At 42.2% G+C, this 22,654-nt stretch overlaps 1 protein-coding gene across 2 annotated transcripts in view; it reads right to left on the bottom strand.

Moving 5' to 3' along the window:
• Nucleotides 1–9,019, bottom strand: part of LOC116290115 (uncharacterized) — a 63,019-nt gene extending 54,000 nt beyond the window's left edge. The window contains exons 1-11 of one of the 2 annotated variants that reach the window (XM_089024434.1): nucleotides 6,582–6,851; nucleotides 5,302–6,457; nucleotides 4,320–4,539; nucleotides 3,817–3,929; nucleotides 3,120–3,153; nucleotides 2,565–2,651; nucleotides 1,909–2,141; nucleotides 1,260–1,395; nucleotides 792–845; nucleotides 337–414; nucleotides 183–258 (exon numbers count right to left, since the gene is read on the bottom strand). In XM_089024434.1, the coding sequence (XP_088880560.1) occupies nucleotides 183–258; nucleotides 337–414; nucleotides 792–845; nucleotides 1,260–1,395; nucleotides 1,909–2,141; nucleotides 2,565–2,651; nucleotides 3,120–3,153; nucleotides 3,817–3,929; nucleotides 4,320–4,539; nucleotides 5,302–6,457; nucleotides 6,582–6,732 (2,338 nt within the window). In that variant the 5' untranslated portion in view covers nucleotides 6,733–6,851. Of the gene's footprint in view, nucleotides 1–182; nucleotides 259–336; nucleotides 415–791; nucleotides 846–1,259; nucleotides 1,396–1,908; nucleotides 2,142–2,564; nucleotides 2,652–3,119; nucleotides 3,154–3,816; nucleotides 3,930–4,319; nucleotides 4,540–5,301; nucleotides 6,458–6,581; nucleotides 6,852–8,549 lie in introns of those variants that run through there. The other variant, XM_089024435.1, reaches the window with a different exon arrangement.
• Nucleotides 9,020–22,654: the final 13,635 nt, after the last annotated feature.

Below are 22,654 nucleotides of genomic sequence, written 5' to 3'. Positions count from 1 at the left end.
GACTGAAAGCTTTGATTCAAATGGCTTATTTCTTAACACGCATGACATATATAGATCTTATTAGACATTTTAGGGTGGAATACGTATGGATATTTTTTTCAAGCCTGCTGTATTTTGTCGAGCCCAATACTATAATCTGAATAGTTCAAAAAATTATGCAAGACTATTTTGTAATGTATCACCTGAGTCTTGTAGCAGTTTTTCAAGTTCTCTTTGTTGTGAGATTGGGAAAAGAACATCGGATTGAACACCAAGAACCTGTGTCAACAAACAGGAAATGTTATAGAACTTTTGCTCCATCAGTGTAGGTTTTGTGGATGAATGGGCCCTACTTACCAGTGTTGGGCACTTGATTCTCGAAACCCCATCAAGTAAGGAGTCAAATCCTTCACCAAGATCAAACAAATCCATGGCCTGCAATGTCATGAGAACAAACTGAATTAACATACATTTAGTAATCCAATCATTGTTTGTCCATTCATTCATCCAATCCCTCATTTGGTACATTAATTGATTTTTAAAATATTGTGATAACTAGATCTGCATTAGGTGGTTGAGAAGTGAAACATGACGAGAAAGAGAATTAGATAAAAATATAGTTACTGCAGTACTATTAATGAAAGCAAGTCATTACAAATTGAATGCTTATCTCAAAATTAAAAATAAAGGAGTGATTACACTAGTGAATAAATATTAAAAAATCATCAATTTCAATCACTCTTTCATTCATTCATTCGTTCATTCACTCATCCATTCACTCACTCACTCACTCACTCATTCATTCATCTCACCTTGGATATGTACAGCAAAGAATTTGGGTCATATTTTACACAGAACGAATCTCCCTAAAAAGAAAAAAAAATCCATTCTAAAAAACCTCTATTTCATTTGCCATCACCACCACCACTATCATCACCACAACAACAACAACCATAACACTAACACTGAACAACAACAAGAAATTCTCTAAAATCTCCAATTTCTACCAAAAATTTTTTGTGGGTCATCAATAATTTTAATCTGTAAGAAATAATTTTTTTTAAATTTATTTTTCTTACTAGCTACAGGGTGGATCCAGGAATTTGTTAGGGGGTGAAGAGTGAAGAATATGTATATATGTATAAGGATATTATATGTGCACCACTTGACAAACGCATATTAATAATAAAAAAGTGTTAGGTGTTAGGAGGCTATCCGGTACTGCAACACAGAACAACCTCCTGGATCTACTCCTAATTTACAAAAAAATTAGTCTTTACCTGATAGTCTAAGTAGCTCTCTATTTCAAATTCTGGACAAAAGTTTGGTTCAACGGCAGCATCGTGGTCAATTCTCTTTCTGCCAAATCGTTCTTCCCATTCTGGTCCACTGCGATAAGTGATTGTTCCCACCTCACTGTACCAAATAACACACAATAGTTTATTTTTAAAACTCATGTGTCAGTAAATATTACTCAATGTTGATTGGCTGTGCAAGGAGGCATTTCTCCCTTTATCTAGATGTGAGATAATATTTCAACCCTGTGTGCAGCCGAGCCCCCTCTCTATTAAACAAAATTACGTTTTCTAGCATCTTTTTGAATACAACTCACTGAGTGTGTTGTTATTCCATTAACTTGTTATTAACATTAAGCTCAAAATGGTGTTATAGTAAAACCCATTGTATCAGTTTTAATCACTTTGTCACCCTCCCCTCATTTCTGGGACTCTCAGTACTACTGTAACCATAGATTTCCTAACATTTTCATATGGAACTCAAGATCACCCAAATGCTTCATTCAAATTCCAAGTCAAGGGAAAGCTCTAGTTATAGTAAAATCCTTTGTTCCAGTTTGCATCCTCCTTCTCCCCACCTCTGGGACTCTTACAATGCCACTGTAAGATTCCCTAACATCTTAATATAACTCACCGAGCATGTTTCATTCCAAGACGAGGGAAAGCTCCAGTGTTATAGTAAAACCCTTTGTTCCAGTTTGGATCACTCATAAGTATTCGTCGCTGCACATATCTCATTGCAATGGATGTAGGGTGGGACTGTGCACATGCTGATATCGACACTAGCCGATTTACTCTTTCTGGGTATAAGCATGCTGCAGTGAGAGATAACATGCCACCTAATGATGAGCCTACTGCCGCATGTAGCTGAAGATAAAAATTGTAAAAAAATCCATAAGCTATCAGTCAAAATTATAACTTTTGTTAAATAAACATTTGTGTGTTGTGTTTATATATATTAACAAATGTTTGAAAATATTAGACATTAACTTAAATCTCATATTTTCCAACCATTAACCCCAGTAACTCTTGTGAGGTATCTTCTGTGAGGTTTGCTTCACACACTACCATTTTCCCTATTCAAAATACACAATACTCAACTCACATGTTGATTTTTACGGAGAGAGAAACAACAGAGAATCTGGAGAAAACCCTCATGGTAAGGGAGAGAACAACACATCAAACAAACTCAACTCACATATTTGTGGTTCGATTGAGAATCAAATCCGCACAAGTGACTCCAGACAGTGCTGTAGGAGAGCATGATATCCTTAAATTAACAACACTTACTTTTTCAATGCCAAGTGAATCCAAGAGTAAAAACTGTGCTTTAACCATGTCTTGCACACTGACTACTGGAAATGTTGTAGCATATGGCTTCAAAAATATATATAACAGAGAAAAATTTGAAATAATATAAAATAAATAAAATCTGGTTTTCTTTTTTTAATTATTATTTCTTATATTGTCTTAACTATTATAATTTTATACTAAAACAAAATAATATATAATCTCTCAATGGCTGTAGCCACCACTTAGTGGTCAGCCAGTGGTCCGGTTTTTAAAAAAGGGTTTTTTATTTACTTTTGTAATTTTTTTTTTCAAGGGGGAAATTAAATGGTTCTGGATGTAAAGTGGTACTGTTAAAACAGGACCAACTGTACTGATGGCTACCGCCCTGCACCCTCAAGCTGCAGGTTAAATAACCTAATGACCCTCATGTAATTCTTAATTTAAGACATTATCTTGTTGTAGCAATTTAAAATATATTTCAATGGGGATATGGGCAAAAATTCCTATATTTAGACAGCTCCATTTGAGCATTCCATAATATAAGATACTTACCTCCTTTGTAACAGGACTTATAGAGGATGGGCCACTTTAAATATGAAATGAAAAAAAGAAAGATTATGATAAAGATATTATAGCAAATAAGAATTCTCATTGTTGTGCAAAATGTTCAATCAACTTTTCTACCAGATGAAACATCCTTGAGGTTTATAATTTCATTCAATCCCTGATGTGGGCCAAGGGGTCTAAAAGCTTGGGTGTTAAAAATATCAAATATACGTAGAAAAAAACGTTTTGATTCTGCTAACATCCCTTATGTCAAAGTAGTTCTAAGTAAAAATGACAAACCACAACATCTCCCTATGAAGCATGTTCAATGCAAGTATTAAGAGAGAATTCTTTTCGTATTCAAGCAGTGAGCACCAAAAACCATTTCTTGAAGAAAGGCTGTTGTACAAGGCTAAAATCTTGTTATTCAGAAAGTTTAACTCGTTTGGAAGTGGAGATGGCTGATGAAAGTGGAATCAAAGTGTTAACCCAAAGCAAAAATTTTATTCGAAAATGAGGTTTAGGCCTTCATTTGCTTATTTTCCATATATTCATATTCTATTCTATTCTATTCTATATACTGTACAATGGTAACTTTACATTGTCATTTATAAATATGCAATGCACATTCCCCCCCTTTCTTGCATCCCCTTCGTTCCTAGCTATAAGCTAACATACAATGGTAACATTACATTATTATTACCTTGATCCATAGCAGCCACCAATTACATTACAACAGATTATGAAGAACTTATCAGTATCCAATGCACAGCTGGGCCCTATAAACTTTTCCCACCAGCCTTCGCTGGGATTATCCTACAAGTAAAAAATATACTCATCATTTAAAAAAGAACCTTCGATATTCATCAAACCCTGAAATGACCTGTGGGCAGATCTAAGTCAGGGCACGGCTAAGTCACAGATTGAACCCTGAAACAACCTCTGGGCTGATCTAAGTCGGGGCATGGCTAACTCACAGATCAAACCCTGAAACAACCTCTGGGCAGATCTAAGTCGGGGCATGGCTAACTCACAGATCAAACCCTGAAAAACATCTGCACTGATCTAAGACAGGGCACAGCGGTAAATTCACAGATTAAATTGCAATTTAGAATGTCATAGGATTTCTGGAAGGAGAAAAACTAAAGGGTAAATATCCATACAGATCTTCAAGTCATATAATTTGCATACATCACACAGACCCACCTCATGACTCCTGGCATGTGAAGATGGTGAAAGGCCAGTAAACAGTAGAATCACATTACTTTTAGTCTCATTCAGTTTTCCCCAGGTCTCATACGCTATCGTCATCTCTGGTATCACTCCTTTATTATACTGGAAGTAGAAGGGTTGCTTATACTGAAAAACTTTGTAGCCTGTGTTGACTGTGTTATATACTGGATCCACGCCAAAGGATTCTTTCGATCTAGAAAATTTGACAATAACAGTTGACTAGGTAAAGAAGCACCTTGGGTTAAAAGAATATTTTCACCACCCCCATTGAAACAAATTTATTATAATTATTGTGATATATTTATAATTTCTTGTCAAAAATATCAAAGTAACTGTTCATTTTTTAAGAAAAAATAAATAAAATAGAAGAGAATGATAAGACAACAAAAATAAAAACTACCCCTTCCCCAAACTAGGCCAATACACACACACAAGACAAACATGTACCTGACCTCAAAATACAAAATTATAACAACTTCATTAGATGAATCTTAAAGTTCTCGTCCTTTGTAACCTTGAATTTTTGTACCCCCCCCCCCCAGCCATGCCCCCCTGTCTTTATGACCCCCACCCATAATATCCCTGTCAGTGCTTAACCAGCTCAGAGAAAATGAATGGATGAATGAATAAATAGAGGAATCAAAGAACACCGAGAATGAAAAATGAATAAAAAACAATCATAAAATTCTATAAACAATACAATTACTATCATGATCATAAAATTTAGTTAAAGTAAAAAGGTTGCCATGACAGGAGGCACGACAATGGAGCCTTCCATCCCCCCCCCCCCCCCCCCCCAAGGAAACTGATTTCTTTCACATGTAAATTAGATTAGACCGGATTCAATTGTTCCTGCATCCTGTCATGGGTGCCTACATGATGGTGCAAAGCCTCTATATCAAGACATTCCCTACTACCCCTCCCCCCTTCTCTTCAAAATAAATATCTATCTTGCCTTGCTGGTGTAGTAATAATCACTTTGCTAGGAACTTGACTCAGGGGGACTTGGGTGTGGACTCGACTGGTGACTCGACTGGTGACTCGGGTGGTGACTCTACTGGGGAGTTGAATGGGGACCTGACTGGGGGCTTGACTGGGGACCTGACTGGGGACTTGACTAAGGACATCCATTGGCGGCTTAGGCAGTATGGGCTTATATAACGGAGCCGATGTGACAACCATCCACAGTTCCCCCAATAAGGGGGTACTCTCTACACACGAGAAGTCAAAATCGTCACTCCCTTCGTTGCGATTCCCAGAGCTGTCTTTCCTACCACGATAGGCCGGGATTCCACTTTTACCAAGCACGGAAAAAGAGGTGGCTCTTATGCTTTGGTTGGTGTAAGCTTGGCTTAGATATGCAGCAGCGGAAATCTCCTTCATCATCCCGCCAAGTGCGTTAATCCCGAGCGCTGACTTCTCGTACCAAACTGCATCAGTGTAAACAAAGTTCCTCCGCGGTTTTTGGAATAACGCGGGTTCTCCAGGATTCAAGACTGAAAGAAACTTCTTGAAGTATGCCACAGGACAGTGTTCAGTTCCTGTTGCAAACATTTTGGAATCCGTTTCTTCGGATTTTATCCCACAATTTCGATTCTCGGCCTTTTCGTCTTCGCTAAATTCAACAAACTCGGTGTCGTTGTCTTTCTTGAACACAAAACTAGTTTTCTTAAGATTTCGATAATTCCTTCTCCCTCTTCTACAGAAGAAAATACTAATATTAAACCAGTTAACTCTAAGGAGAGAAATAGGTGTTTTTTCACCGAAGATCCCATATTGAAAACATTTCCTGATGTCTTCAGGTCGCATAGGCTTATGATGATTAACAGCGCACGTCCCATTTTCTTGGATTTTCTTCAGTTTCGCATTTAAAGATTTATTCGCCAATCTAAAAGTAGAATCCCTAATAATCGAGAACTCTTTTCCGACTTCTTTAGACGTCAAATGCCGGTTTATAGCGGCTCTGATAGAGATGATAGCTGAGCGACTATAGTCTCTGTCCTGGTTGCACTTGAGCTTCAGTTCTTGATAAAATACCGAGAGCCGCTCAGAAAGAGTGATTTCATTAAGTTCTTCAAGAATTTCGGATGGAAATCTTTTATACAACCATTCTGAAACCAAAAGAAATAAAACTCTAACCTCCAATTTTATTCTTACCAATACGAAAACAATATGTTTTCATTCATTTCTATGAGATTAAATTTCACCGGTTGCTTTGTGTTGACGAATTTTTACCTTTGAATATTGAAACTCCCCAGCGAGTTTGTTTTGAAGAATTCGGATTTGCTTCTGTTTCGTCGACGAAGTCAGCTTCTCCATCATCATTTATTTCTACAAATCGTTCATTTTCTGGAAGTTTTACTACTACAAGATCGTTATTTTCCATCGTCTATATAGGTTTTTGAGCCGATAACTCACGATAAACGTGCATGGCGTATTTCAAACAATGCACGGAGTGACGACATTGTGGTCTGTACTTAACGACACGTGATCCAATCCAGCCAATAAAAACGCTTGAATTTGCCATCTTCAATAATTGAATAATTTAAAGCAAAATATCAACAAACTTTTAGAGGCAGATGCTTTTTTTTTTTTTTTTGAAAAGCTGCACGATAAATTTAAATTTTGATTTTCAACATTTTGGAATTTTCAAAAACAAAAATTAAAGAAATAAAGTTTAGTTTCAAATGTCCCATTAACTTACAAAGGCATTCATGACAATTCCCTAATGAACCCTTTCAAAAAAATCTCCCCAGCCACCTTCCCTTGCCGACAGGAAATGGTCCTGTATCATATATTGGACAAAATGGGAAATGGAAAATGAATATAGTTGAGTCGATGAAATGGATGGAATGGGATTGGATTGGATGGGAATATTATTATATTTTTAGCAAGTTTTACAATATATTTTTTTATAAAGTACGAGTGAAATAACTGTTATTTTGGATATGAAGAAATAAAAAGAGAGTATGTGTGCACTGGCCGTGTGCTTTAGATAAGATAATATAGTGTCCTTTAGACATATATATAATGCTGAACTACCTTTCCCAGCTAACCCCAGGTAAACCATCCTCTCACCCCTACACTCCGCATGACACAGATTTTTCAAAAAAAATTATCAGACATACCAGTGAGGCCAACCTTCCAGAATAATATTTACAAATTATCATTATTTACCAGTATTTCTAACACATCAAACATAAATATATCCAGTTTTTACATTATTTTAATATTCTACTAGACCCCCATGATTTCCATTCTCTATTTTTACCCACATGTACAATTCTAGTATTCTCATGCATTCCTTATCCCTTTTATGCCTTGATCATTCGCCATCTGAGGGGGACTTCCTTGCCCAATTTCTCAAGATCTATGTTCGTCCACTGCACTTTCCTTTCATTTTGTTACCCAGATTGGCCTCTAGTATTTTCATCTATCCATTATCCCTTTTACATGTCTTCATAACTTTGCCATCTGAGGAAGTCCTTGCCCAACTTCTCTATATCTATGTACAATGCGTCATCCCACCCTACCCTTCAAAACAACCATCAGTGGGCTTCAAATACAACATCTTAACATCGAAAACTGTAGGATTACTTATGTTACATGAGAATAATTACTGTCATAAAACGATCAACCAGAATGACTAAATTTTAAGCCCAAGGTCACATAGATTTTCAAAAGTACAATAGTGACCTTAAATGATAAGTATGAGTGGGCAAGATGATCTGGCATGAGGTGATGTGAGCTTGAAAAACAACGCAAAATGCCACATTAGTTTAAATAGCCCCTTGTGCATTTAAAAGGAATCGGGGATATGTGGATTCTGAGGTGGGACACCAATGTTTTTCTTTTTTTTTTTTTGGACGGGAGGGGGAGAGGGAGGGGGCTAATAAACTGGGAGTCATTTTATCTTTATCTTGAGCATAATCTATAATTCTGTATTATGGCTTTTTCCATCCAGCAAGACACCAAATTACAGTTTGTCCTTAATATGAGTAATATATCAACGTTAAACCTTCAACAGGAAATAAAAACGAAAAAATCATACGTGACTATTTCTGAGGGTATTCAAGAATCCTGCACATGCTTTTTGTATAAACACGTAACAGCCTCCTTACGTACGACCAAAACAATATGTCACGTTAACTATTTTTGTGCAAATTCGTACAAATATTCTGTTTTAGCTGTATTAGTTCTTACCTTGGAGAAAGCTCAGTTAGACATGGAAAAGATGGATCCATTCCTCTGAATTCTTGGCCAAAATCCGGCACTTTAACGTGAGGTCTCGAAGCATCTTCGTGTGTAAAACGAAACACCGTTATCAAGCAACGTGTTGTCTTTACAAGAGATCGTGGTAGCCTAGAAATCTTTGTAAGGCTGCTAGCGAATACCATGACGTTCAAATATCCTCTGATGCCTCTGATACTTGAAACTGTTCGTTAAAGGAATTTAAAAGTAAACTTAGATAATCTAAGTTTTGGAGCCAACTACGTGAACATTTAGTTTTGGGCAAAGGAAAGGAAAGAACAGCTCGCAGCGGCAGTGTATTTAGCCGATCTCTTTGTGACAAAATGCATTAAAAAAACAAATTGTCTTTCCTCAGTAATCAAGAGTAGTTCAATAATATTTACAATGGTTCACGATACGATTTATTTATGCAACGATCATTGGCCATGACCATATATAAGCACGTGTTTATAGCCCAACTGCACGTGAACAGAGCTTTTTTTAGACCTGTGAGTGGACTTTGATACTGCCTCTTCAAAGGAAACAAAAGAACAGGAAGTGATTTTAATCTTTCATCGTTGCACTAGTAATGTTATTGACTGATCTTTTACGTCTGATTACGTAGAAACAAAGATTGGCGTTCAAAGGGGCTCCTTTCCTGTTGGAGCTAATCAAGCATGTAATTTCAGAAACCATTTCCAAAAGTCGCAGTCAAACGGTGGTTATAGTCAGCAAAGATAAAATCCCATTCCATTTAGTATGAAAGAAAAAATATAGTGCACGCACTAGAGTGAAAACAATTAATCCGTGAAACACTAAATACTAAATAGTACAAAATAGTGCTAATTAAACAATAGAAAACAATGGAATTTGCTTGAAATTGTGCTATTTAGTATTACTAAAGTTTCACAGGTTTACTCTGGTCACTCTATTGTTTGCACTAAATCCGTGAACATTAATTAGTACTAATTAGTACTATTAGTAGTATAGGGAATGGGGGTTCCAGCGCAATCTCAACACGGGGTAAGACCCGCGTCAAAAATCCACCTACGGACGACCCCCACTCCAAGTGTGGTTGAGGGCAACAGCGCACTTAAATATGTTAGTCTATATATGGAGTGCGAAGAATGTAAGAGAACTTTTAAGAAAGAAGCGGATTTGAAAAAGCATTTGAAAATGAAGACGAAGTGTATGAGCAGTTATGATTGTGGATGTGGTAAGAAGTTTGAGACTAAGGTTAAATTGTTTTGGCATTGTCAGGACTGTGAGTACGACTACGACGACCTAAAAAGTGCTTGGTATTAGGTATAAAATATTTCCTATTATATAGATGGAATCCCAAAGCAACTTCAGCACGGTGTCAATACCCGGTAACGGTGAGATTGACGTTAGACAGTTTTGGCGTCAGTCAGAAAGGAAGGTTAAAAGGACTCTCCGAAAAGGCATAGAAGAATTAGGAGCCCTGAAAGCGAGCATAATGGTAGAAGTAAGTTTGTCAAAAGACGAGGTAATGACGACAGCAATGTTGCGATCAAAGTCGTTAGTGATATTAGAATCCACGAATCTGGATAGGTCACTCAGTGAAGCCTTAGAAGCAATAATGGAGTCGCTGTCTAACTACACGAAAGAAGGATCGGGTTGGACAGTAGAGGAGGTTGAAGGAATAGAGATAAGTATAGCAAGGTACGTACCCATACGAGGGGGGAGTTACGTACCGCTACCAACGTGGGTAGAAAGGAAGAAGGCTATTGTAAACGTGAAGAATGAAGACAATCGATGCTTTATGTGGGCAATCAGGTCTGCACTGTATCCAGCAGAGAAGGATCCCTGTAGGACAAGTAAGTATCCCACAGATGATTTAGAGTGGGATGGTGTGGAATTTCCCATGCAGTTGATAGACATCCCCATATTTGAGGAAATAAACGATTTAGCAATTAACGTTTACGGAGTCAGAGAGCAGACGATAGTACCGTTAGTTCTGTCAAAAAGTAAAGGAGAGCGCGTACATTTATTCTACCACGGCGGACACTACTCATGGGTTAAACACATTAGCAGACTATTCTACAGACATACTAAGCACAAAGGCAAAAAGTACTTCTGTGACTGCTGCTTGCTGTCATTTACATCCTTAAATACCCTAAAGAAACACGATGAGATCTGCCGCGGAGTCGAAGAAGTGGCGCAACGGATCCAGATACCCACCAACAAAGAGCTTTCATACGCAGACCATCAAAAGCAGATGCAAGTGCCTTACGTGATATATGCAGACTTCGAAGCGTTGATAACTAAGGAAGAGCAGAAACGTGGTGCCACGAATAAGGTAGGATTACACGAGATCTGCTCCTTTGGTTACATAGTAGTCAAATCAGACGGTAAAGCAAACCCTCCTGTGATTTACCGAGGTAAGAACGCAGCTAATGAGTTTCTAGAAGCATTGCGAGAAGAGGAGGGGGAGATTAGAGAACAATTAAGACGTCCAAAGAAGATGGAATTTACCAAAGAGAACCAGGAGGCTTTTAACAAGGCAAAAAAATGCCACATTTGTCAACATACGCTTCTTCAGTTTGGAAGACGAGCCAAGAAAGCGTGGGATGAAGATGGAAAGTATCTAGGAGAAGCTCATTTTAAATGCGGGAAGTATGCTAAGAAAGGTGAGAAGCCGGGAAAGCCCTCCACGCACTGCATTCACTGCCACAAAGCATTTGTTGAGGATTTCTATGTGGATAAGGTTAGGGATCACTGCCACATCACTGGTAAATACAGAGGAGCGGCTCATTGGAAATGCAATATAAACTTCAAAGTAAATCCAGACATGGAGATTCCGGTGTTCTTTCACAACCTCCGCGGTTACGACTCCCATTTGCTACTACAAGGAACAGACGGCTCCGACGTCAAATGCATACCCAACAACAAAGAGCGCTACATGTCCGTAACTGTGGGTAAGCTAAAGTTCTTAGATTCGCAGCAGTTTATGGCGGACTCCTTAGCAAACCTCGTAAAGTATAACACCAACTTTCCCATTTCCAGTCAATATGGCGCGGAAAGGAAAGGAGTCTACCCATACGAATACATGGATTCCTGGGATCGATTCAAAGAGTCCCTACCACCCAAAGATCGCTTCTACAGCACCCTAAACGAGTCCGGTATAAAGGATGAGGAGTACCAGCATGCGTTAGACGTGTGGGAAAAGTACTCCTGTGAGAACATGGGGGACTACCACGACATCTACCTAAGGTCTGACGTAGTGCTGCTTGCAGACGTTTTCCAAAGCTTCAGAAAGATGGCTATGGAATATTACGGATTGGATCCCGCTAATTTCTACACGGCTCCTGGGCTCAGCTGGAGTGCTTTGTTAAAGAAGACAAATGCGCAGTTGGATCTCCTAACGGAGTACGACATGTATCGGTTTATGGAAGACGGTATTCGTGGCGGCGTATGCGGACCCAGCCGACGTTACGCCCGCGCAAACAACCCCTTAGTAGAGCACGACCCAGAGAAACCAACCACATACATTTACTACCTGGATGCGAATAACCTTTATGGTTGGGCAATGTCACAGTACCTACCTGTGAGAGACTTCGAATGGGATCCAGTGAAGCCGATAGACTTCTACATGCAGGTAGGAAAGGAGGAAGACAAGGGTTACGTCTTAGAAGTGGATCTGGAGTACCCAGAGCGCCTGCACGACGAACACAATGAGTTCCCCTTAGCACCAGAAGCGATAGAGATACCATTTAAGCAGCTAAGTCCGCTGCAAAAGCAAATGTGCCCTGGTTACAAACCGTACAGGAAACTAACTATGAACCTGATGGATAAGAAGAAGTATGTGGTACATTACCGCAACCTGCAGTTCTACGTGGGACACGGAATGCGCGTAGAGAAGATCCACAGAGTCCTAAAATTCACGCAGGAACCCTGGATGCGCCCCTACATTGACTTTAACACGCAAAAGCGTACCGCAGCGAAAAATGACTTCGAGAAAAACCTCTTCAAACTGATGAACAACAGCGTGTTCGGAAAGACAATGGAGAACATCCGCAAGCGCGTAAGCGTAAAAATAGTCAGCACCAAAGAGGAAGCAGAAGCATACGTGTCACAGCCAGGCTTCGTTAGATACGTAGAAATGCTGAACTTCTACGTGATTCACATGAAAAGGGCAAACCTCTTACTAAACAAGCCCGTTTACACAGGCTTTACGGTGCTGGATCTATCGAAGCTGCTTATGTACGAGTTCTACTACGATAAGCTTAAGCCAAAGTACGGAGACCGCTGTCGCCTCCTGTACACAGACACCGACTCCCTAATTCTAGAAGTGCAAACGGAAGACGTTTACAAAGACTGCCTCCCCGACATAGACGAGTACGACACCAGCGGTTACCCGAAGGAGCACTTCCTTTACTCTGCGAAGAATAAGAAGGTAATTGGGAAGATGAAAGACGAAATGTTAGGAAAACCCATAGTAGAGTACGTGGGTCTGAAACCAAAGATGTACAGCGTGCTAAAGTTAGACGGCGTAGAAAAGAAAGCTAAAGGCGTAAAAAAGTACGTGGTTAAGAAGGACATTACGCACGAGTCCTACCTCAACGTATTACAAACACGCAAGGAACAGCGGCATAAGATGAACAGCCTGCGCAGCTATGGTCATCAGATACATAACGTCACGCAGGAGAAGGTGTCACTGTCTGCATTTGACGGTAAGCGATGGATGTGTGATGACGGAGTGCATACGATAGCATTCGGACATCACACGATAAGCAGTTCTTCCATGACGAACCCACGTGTGGGGCCATCGTGAAGATAATACAAGATGGGCTGACCCTTCTTAGCTATTACGCTTCGGATCTGGTAAGTTTCCAAAGACCAATTAGGATCCGTAGCTCTTTTGGATCCTCCTTCTAATTCACCCGTTCCGTAGAGATATCGGACTGTGACATTACCTAATTTTTTTTCATGGGGGAAGACCGCCCTCGAACTTCTGACGAAGGACTTGTGTTCCACGTGTTTCTTTTTTATGGCATCCTTGGGTTTTATCCCCGTAGCCCTGGCCGCCTCGTTGTTCAAAGCCGCGACGACCTGGGGGAGCCTCTGAGTCCATTCCCTGTTGCGTTTGGAGGGATCTTCCAGCTCTTTCCAATACTGGTACCCAAAGAGACGCTCGGCCAGGGTCTTATTAAATCTTTCGACGATGCTCTGACCCCTGTGGTACTCAGCTTCGGCTCTCCTAATTTTAGTGCTGTGGTCTTTCAGGGTTTTGGTAACCACGCCCATGAACTCTGTCCCCGCATCCACTTGCAGCAGCTTAGGCCATTTCAAGACGCGCTTATAAATCCTACCTAGGGCTTCTGCGACTTCCCCAGAATCCTTGCTGGTTATGGGTTCGGCGTCCTTGTATCTGCTTGCGATATCAACTACGGTCAAAGCGTATCTATAGGTCTTTTTTCTCACCTTGTCGTGCGGCAAGAAAAGCAAATCCGCCTGATGAACTTCATTAGGGGTATTTACGGTAAAGCTGGGCCTGGGAATGTACTTGGGCACTTGAAGATAAACCTGCCAGAGGGTTTGTTTTTTTAACCAGTTCTTAGCCGTTTCATCTGATACCCTGGCCGCGGTCGCGAGTTTCTTGATGGCCGACGCTCCTTTCCAATAGCCTTCGGGCCCATAGTAAATCCTTTTAAGTTTGTCCTCTACGCGGCCCATTATATGAATAGAATCGCGCTTCGCTTGATTCAAGCGAAGGATAGGACAAGATTGATCTTGCGTCCGTTAAAATCCACCGTCTTTCCGTCCACCTTAATGGTGATGTTTATGCTTTCTACCAAATTAGACAAGTCATAGCTCAAAGAAATGGGAGTGTATTCTACCAGATCGAATGGATTACCTTTGGGCAGGAACTTAGACATAAGAGAAGACTTTTCTCCATTGTTGTAACTATGGACTAAATCGCAATAGACTTCGTAAGAGGATGCGACTTTCCATTTCACAGGTATGGCTGTGCTGGTAATTGTCTTGCCCGAGGCACATAATAAAGATCCCAATGGGTCAGACTTTCCAAAAGTCATTGAATAATTTGACATATTATGTTTGAGGGTCATTTCGTGCGGCAATCCTGTGGTGAGAGTATAACCGTGTTTTGCTAATTCCTTGGCCAGTGTGATTGGCGTATAATGTCCATCGGGCAGCAATACGGCTTGATAGTTAGATCCTCCTGTATGCTCAGTGACTATGCCCCTAATCAGGTTATACCAAGAATTGTACAAAGAGCAACTAACCAACCGAACCTTATGGGCTTTAATGGGGGGATTTAAATAAGTGGTAAAGTTATTTTTATCGCTTTCCAAAAAGACGATCATTATATTAGATACGCCAAAGCTACGCCTCCCGCCAGCCCTGCGACTCCTACGAAGACCAACTCATTGTCTTTTTGTTTCTTAGAAGGCTGGTAGTAATTCTTGAACTGAGGCTTTCTCATTCTAAAGTCGGGATGCGCCTGCGCATAGAGCTTAAAGGCGTAGTCTGTATTTTCGAAGTTCTTATCCGCCTGCATTTTGTCTTGGTAGTTCTTGTCCAACCAATCCCTGTAAGCTTGTCTTTTTTCATTCCAAGCCGCCACGTCTCGCTGATATTTCTCCAGCGCTAAGTCGTGTCTCTTCCTTTCGGCGGCCAAATCTCCGCTGCGATCACCTCTAACTAATCTATCCAAATATTGACCACCATAATTAGCTCCAGTGAATGCTAAAGCTGCAATAACTCCGCCTACGACTACGCTAGCCATTTATATGTTAGGCAGGTACTTTTCCTTCTGTAGGTAATTCTTTGCCATGATAGCCCCGCCTACGGCAGCGGTCATCTTAGCAAAATTAGCGAAGCTCTTGCTTGGGTCTTCAGTAAAGTCTTCTTTGAGCACTTTCTTACCTACCCAACCAATACCCGCAACAATAGAAGTAATAATAGCTGCTTCTTCAACAGTTTTCAATAACGCGGTTGACATTATATTACAGAGCGAGAAGGTTATTACTCCATTTCAGGGATCTTACTTTTTCTAACCTCCACAGGTGCGTGCACGGGCGCGTGATATGTTGGTGGTTCTACCTTTTTCGTAGCCCGCCATTGTAAGTAGAGGCTGCCTGCTGCTATAGCAACTCCTAACGCGCCAATGACGTACCCAGGATTAATAAAGGATTCCTCTTCTTTTTCCTCCACCTTTTCCTCCTTTTTTGCCTTGTTCTTTTTATTCATCTCCGCGAGCTTCTTTCCGGCAGCGACTCTGCCTGGAGATTTAGCCTTGGTAATCTTGGTATCTTCTACGGGTGGTTGTTCTTCGGTGCCACTCATCTTATATTAAGGGACTTGAAGGACTTGACAAGTAACTTGATGACGACTTGACAATGACTTGGCAATGGCTTGACAACGACTTGACAATGACTTGGTAATGACTTGACAACGACTTGACTAAGTACTTGAGGCGACTTGATCAGGTACCTCAGCAAGTGCCGCCTGGAAGACCTTTTCGACTTCTCTATCCTTCTTGAAGTCCTTCCAAGATGTTCCGAAGGAACCTAGTACCTCCTTCAAGTCGACATGCTGAGCTACGTGAAGTGCCGCAGAGGCGACTGCCATTAACTTACCGCACTTCAAAGACAACCACCCGCAGGTTATCTTAAGTTCTTGGGATATGACATAGTCATCTCTTATGTCCTTCCGCAGTTGCTCCACGTCGTCTATGGGCAGCGCAAGTCCAAGCAATTTAGTCGCAAGTCGGATAGCGGAGTCTGCTACGGCGTCCGTGGTCTTACTTGCAAGGGCGGCCTCGTACCTCTTATGGAACTTCTTAACTTCCTCTTCTGACAACTTATTAACTTGCTCATGGGTAAGTTCCTTGCCTATCATTTCTTTGCACTTCCCAGATGACACAAGGATGTTAAGTTGTTCCTTGAGGTTGCTTTCATCTAGCTGCGCGGGGACTTCATCTAAGAGCTGCTCAATGTCCATATATGTTAATGGAATACGGAAACCTCAAAGAGAAGATCATCTTGGAATGTTGGTGCGTTTTTAGGTGCCGCATGTATTCGTGTAACTGTTCCTTGCTTATCTCACCGCCGTAGTCGCTTAAGATGGTTTCCAGGTCACTCCGGCTCGGAGTATAAAATACTACGAGAGAGCCTATGTTTTCCCTGAAGGGCTTAGAGACACTGGTAAGCTGCTGGGAAAGCAACCAAACGCTGATATTGTCGTGTCTACCGCTGAAGGCGAGTTTAACGAGCTCGGAAGTGCGCTTTTTTACGTCGTCCCCGCAGGCAATGTCATCCAATATGAGGAGCGTCTGCGTATCTTTAGGGAATTGCTTATGCCAGAACTTCAAATGGCTGGATAACTCGTTAGGGTCTAAGATATCTACAAAGAAGTCGTCATCTTTCACTCCTATGCCCGTCCAGGTGCGGTTATTCACGTAGGTGGGGCATAATAGCACTATGTAGTCGAAGCGGTATCTAAAGGGTCCTAATAGCTGCTCTACCACGAACTGGGTCTTTCCGCAGCCGGTGGGTCCTACTATCAGAGCATTGCAGGGAATATGGTTCGGATCCATTATATATACGATGGACCCAGTGGACGCAGTAAGAAGGATTGCCGGCGACGCAAAGGATAAAAGAGACACCATAGAAATGCAAAGGGAGGAGATCGATCGGTTAAAAGAGCGCGTGCAGGAATTGTACGATGAAATGTGCGGCTTGAAGCGCGCGGAAAGGTTTGGTGCGCTTTTGACGATGGCCGGTTGGGCTAAGGAGTCCGTTAAGGACTTCATGCGATATCCCCCGTAGAATGTTAACAATAAGGTTAAATCTTTGTTAAGGATGCCCGGAAACTATTTCAAAGAGTGTCTCAGAATGTTGACGTTTAGGTTAAATCTTTGTTAAGGATGCCTGGAAACTATTCCAAAGAGTGTCTTAGCTTTACTATTTTGAATCCTGCAAGCGCCCTTTAAAGGGGGTCCTTATTTTTATTTATTATTATTAAATATCCTTAATTATTCTTAATAATAATAAATAAAAATAAGAATGGGATTTGAGACTCTTTGCGCAAACCCTACTTTACTATTTTAAGCCGCCTACTAACCATTACGGGCTTTCCAGACATCCTTAACAAAGATTTAACCTTATTGTCAACATTCTGAGACACTCTTTGAAATAGTTTCCGGGCATCCTTAACAAAGATTTAACCTTATTGTCAACATTCTGAGACACTTTTGAAATAGTTTCTGGCTGTTAAGGACTTCATGCGGTATCCCTTATAGTGGTTATTAAATCCTTATTATATATGGAGTGCGTGCACTGCAACAAGGAGTTCAGCTCGAAGCAAATGTTAAAATACCACGTTGAAAAAAAGGTGTGCGCTAAGAAGGCACGCGAAAGGCGTTGTAAGGAGTGTAATCGACTCTTTAGCAGCGCGCAAATGTTGGATTACCACGTGGATAACCGCGTTTGTCTAAAGAATGTATGTGAGCGCTGCGAGGAGGACAAGAACGACGAATGGCATCGACATCGGTGCCGCGGTAATTACGACCTGCTGAGCGTGGCTTGCGAGGAGCACGGCGACGTTGCTGCACGATGTTGCCCAAAGGAAACCCAAAGGAAGTTAACGCGCCGGAAGAAGGAAATTGACCAGCGCTTTGCGGAGTTTGACTGCGTCGAAGGCGTTAAGGTGGGAGGATAGAGAATATTGGGAGGCAACTTGTGAGCGCTGCGGCTGTCAAAGAAGTGACCAACATGTTTGGCAGTGTCTCTATGACGGCCAAGGCGGTTTCAAGGAGTACTTAGATCGCTTCGAAGCTTGGCATGCCGGCAATGAGGCGGCAAGGAAAGCCCGCAATGATTAGTAGGCGGCTTAAGATAGTAAAGTAGGGTTTGCGCAAAGAGTCTCAAATCCCATTCTTATTTTTATTTATTATTATTAAGGATAATGAATAATAATAAATAAAAATAAAGACCCCTTTAAAGGGCGCTTGCATAATCTAATAATAAGGACCCCTTTTAAAGGTATATGCTAGCCTACGCAGCTGCCTTTCTGGGAGGCATTCTAATTACCCTTTCAATATATGGACTGTATTACTTGCGAACTACCTGCCGACTGCATTACCCCTCGTAAGCCGCCGCGTAAAAAATACACCTGCCTTCATTGCGACAGGGTATTCTCCGAAGGATCCTTTGTGGGGCATTGGTGCTCCGCGGATCCTAAAGCGCAGCGGGCGCTTAACTACAAAGAGGAGATGGAGTGACTCTTCTTTCAATGTCAAACTTCCATCGGCCATTTACCTTACCATAGCTGCGTAAGTGGGTGAATTCCTCGCCCTGAATTACGTACCGCACGCAATCCGGCGCCCAAAGGGAATATTCCTTGCCTTCTAAGTCTTTGAGGACTAACCGTAAACGGTCGATGTCTTCGAAGACGACGTAATTTTTTATTTCGTATGCTTTACCGTGGGCAAGATCACGCCAGTGAGTCAAGCTGAGCTTCATTATACCTATGGAATATCTTTAGGTGCGTTTTCAAAGTGGCGTAGGATTTGAACCGCTTTACGCAGCCCTTACAGGGAATACGAATGCCGTCCGCATAATCCATCAGGGCACGACAGATGACGTCGTAATTGTTGCTAACCATAGTTAGGTAACCATTTACATCAAGCTGTGAGATTTTCTTAGATTGCTTCGCGGATAAGACGCCGTTTCCTTTTGGGGTTTTCAACTCAATACACAACCCGCGGTATTTCTTATGGGCGTTAAGGATTAAAAGGTCTGGCTGGCCGGCTTGGTAGCCTTTTCGCCAGCAGGTTATTCGCTTGCTGTCTGAATCCTGCAGCTCGCCAAGGCCTGGTGCTATGATGAATTCAGGGTAAAACCTACGCATGTAATCGACTACCTTTGCATGCAGGTCGGCTTCATTTTCGATCTTAAATACTAACTTGTTTGGGCCGTCGAAGCGCTTGTTCATCGCATATTTACCCGTCTTTCTCAACGCGGGTAGGACTTCTTCGAGGACCCAATCTTGGAATTCTTCTGCCTTTGCCATCTTCGAGGAGAATATCAACTGATACAATCCGGATTCGTTCACATACAGGGAATGTGGGTGTGAATTGGAAGGGAGGCGATTCACCTCCATTCTAAGTTCGCTAAGCCTTACCTTGTATTTATCGCGAACGTGCACCTTAATTGCATCTTTTGGGCGTTCGTAGCCCAATGCGGCCGCTACTTCCTTTGCTTTGAAGTACAATTTATCGCCTTGCACGACTTGCAGTTTCGTACCGTTGCTTTCAAATACGCGAAGCATTGTATATTCAAGAAATATTTTAACATTGACGACTTCATTCCTCAGCCGTCCTAGTAGGCAACGCTCTTTAGCTGATTCATTTCTACGCTTAACTGCGCGTCAGACACGACGAAGACGTAGCAGTTTATCTTATCACCGTCGCCCGCGGAGGCATTCTTGGTGCGTTTGATCTCCAATGTTATGCCGTCCTGCGTATTTACTAGACGTAAACCCTGGCCATGTAGGTCTTCGTCGTTAATGGTGCGCATGTCAATCCACAGCGCATACTTATCCTTAAAGAATTCCTCGGGGCTAATTTGGTCGCCAAACTTGCGCATGGCCTCTCTGTACACGTCTGCGGGCTTTATCCCCTGGGAGTAGACCTTGTTTGGAACGCCGTTTATGTTGACCCCCACGTTAGTAATGTTGGGGTTGTGAAAGGCCTCGGAGTCGCGCTTACCAGCCTCATAGGGCTTAGCAAACACCAGCATCAACCCCGTGAGACTTCTTCGGGGGAGGTTAATGCTTTGGTTGATAACCTCATCCGTCTTATCCAAGAAGCTGAACGTCTTATACATCACTACGTGGTCGTATAAGAATGCCTTCCCGGAGCTGTATTCCATGCCAGCGCTACGGGCCAGCTCTTCGCTGTATACCGTTTCGTACTGTAGCTCTAAGTTGGTAACGGAATAGGGGGTTGTCGTGGTAAGCGCAGTGCTTAGCCCACCAATGATGTTATTAGCATCTGATAAAGTTACTTCAAACTGTAGCTCGGATAACTGTCTTGGGTAATACACACCGTGATTCGTGATTACTTCAAAGTCCAGTGGTATGACATACTTGCTACCATAGGCGGTCTTTATTCGCTTTGCGTCTGCCACTGCGGTTTCTCCGCTGCCGTCAGTAGGTTGCGTTTTCGTAGGTGTGCGGACCTTACGTAGAATGACACTACCAATTCCTTGTTCTATCCTTTGCGCGCGGTCAAATGCTGTTAACCATAAGTCTTTGTACGTGGTATACAGATCGTACCTATTTAAGTCCAGCAAGGATTCCCCGGCGAACTTTACGCGCATCTTAGAAACGATGTTGCGGCCCACGTTGTTAACGATAATCCTTTCATCTGTGGGGCTTGACTGCACCGCTAAGTCGAACCTTAAAGCCAGGGTGCCGGGTACTAAGACTAGGTTATCCGTTAGGCGGGGTACGCCTACGTACAGGGTTTCCCCTGGCTTTGCGCTAGAAGGTGTGAATGTAACCCGGTGAAAGGTGCGTTCTGCTTTCAGCCCGCCAACCTGCTTAGGTAATACGTTGGGATTTAACTTTGAGCTTATCATATATAATGGAAGTAGAAGGAACGGATTTTGACCCCCTTACCGAAGAAGGCCAAGTCGATATTAACGATGAAGAATACGATGCATGGATTAAGGACGCGGATACCAAGCCCCTAGTCTACGACATGGCCTTGATAAGCAAGTATGGCAATAGGTGGAAAAGCTTCAAGGCAGCCTTGAATCGCATGTGGCAATCAAGGAACCGCGGCAGCCCCGTCCCCGAGTACTTGGAACTTCAAAACATAGATGAAGCAGCCGCGCGGGAAACCGTAGAGTGGGCAAAGCAGGAGCTAGAGCTGCGCTACGACAACTTTGATGCTGACGAGGTAAGGCTCACGGAAAAGGGAAACAAAGTCCTCATAAGCGTCCAAGACTTAAGATTTCCCGACAAAGACCGCTGGACAAAACCGCAAAACCTCTTTGATGAGGAGGGCAACGTTAGGGGTGACGTCTTGAGATTAAGAGGCTTTCAGCGTGCTACTAGAAGCATGCTAGAAAGGTTGAGAGCCCTAACCGAAAGGGTTGAAATCGAAAAGCGCGCCGAGGAGCTGCAAAGGGAGTTAGAAAAAAGAGACGCAGAGTACGCAAAGCAAGGTCAACTACTCGCTGATGCTGAAAAGAAGTCCGCCCATCAAGATGAAAGAATGAAAGAAATGAGAAACCAGTTGGATAAAACCCTGCGCGAAAGAGATAAAGCACAAAGGGACTTAGAAGAAGCTCAAAGCTCTGGCACCTCAACGGAAGCGCTGCGGGAAACGCTGGAAGAAAGGGAGGAAGAATACATGAAGCAAAACCAGCGGCTTGCCGACGCACACAAAAGGGAGGTCGAATTCAAAGATCAAGAAATAAGGGAGTTGGTAGACCAAAGAACCAAAATTCGTCGCGAAAGAAACCAAACCCAAAGGGCTCTTAACCTCGCCCTGCAAGAGTTAGACTTAATTAAAGACGATACCGATAACCTGCAAACCACCATAGCCGGCTCTTTAGTGGAACGGCGACGGTTGATGGCTGAAATCAATGCTAAGGAGGAACAAATCCGGCAAAGAGATCAGGCTATTGAAGACCTGGAGGGACAAATAGAGCGGCAGCAGGAAATAATCAATGACCAAACTCGTCCCGAAGAGGAAAGGGAGGCAGCACAAAGGGAATTAGAAGCCCTTCAGGAAAGAGTCGCGGAATTACAAGCGCAAAAGGAAAACCTGGAAAAGGAGCTGGGGCTTACCACCAAGGAAAAGGTAAAAAGAGCTCTGGTGAAGTATGGTATTCCGCTGGCATTTGCGGTTGCTATTTCGAGCGTAGTAGGAGTCATCCTATCCACGCTTAAGGCTACAGGCGCGGGCGTAAAGAAATTAGGCAGTGGACTAACGGACTTGGGAAAAAAGATGGCAGCCGGTCTTCCTGGGCTGCTGGGTTCGGTTGTTTCCTTGGCACTTAGGGCCGGCGGCGAAC

This window comes from Actinia tenebrosa, unplaced genomic scaffold (assembly GCF_029948245.1).
Source record: "Actinia tenebrosa isolate PJP-AT-01 unplaced genomic scaffold, QUT_ActTen_1.0 PGA_scaffold9__36_contigs__length_13948895, whole genome shotgun sequence".
In the NCBI taxonomy this organism is placed as follows: Eukaryota; Metazoa; Cnidaria; class Anthozoa; order Actiniaria; family Actiniidae; genus Actinia; species Actinia tenebrosa.
Note: the sequence above shows the minus strand (reverse complement) of the source record. Positions and strands in the feature narration are given on the sequence as shown.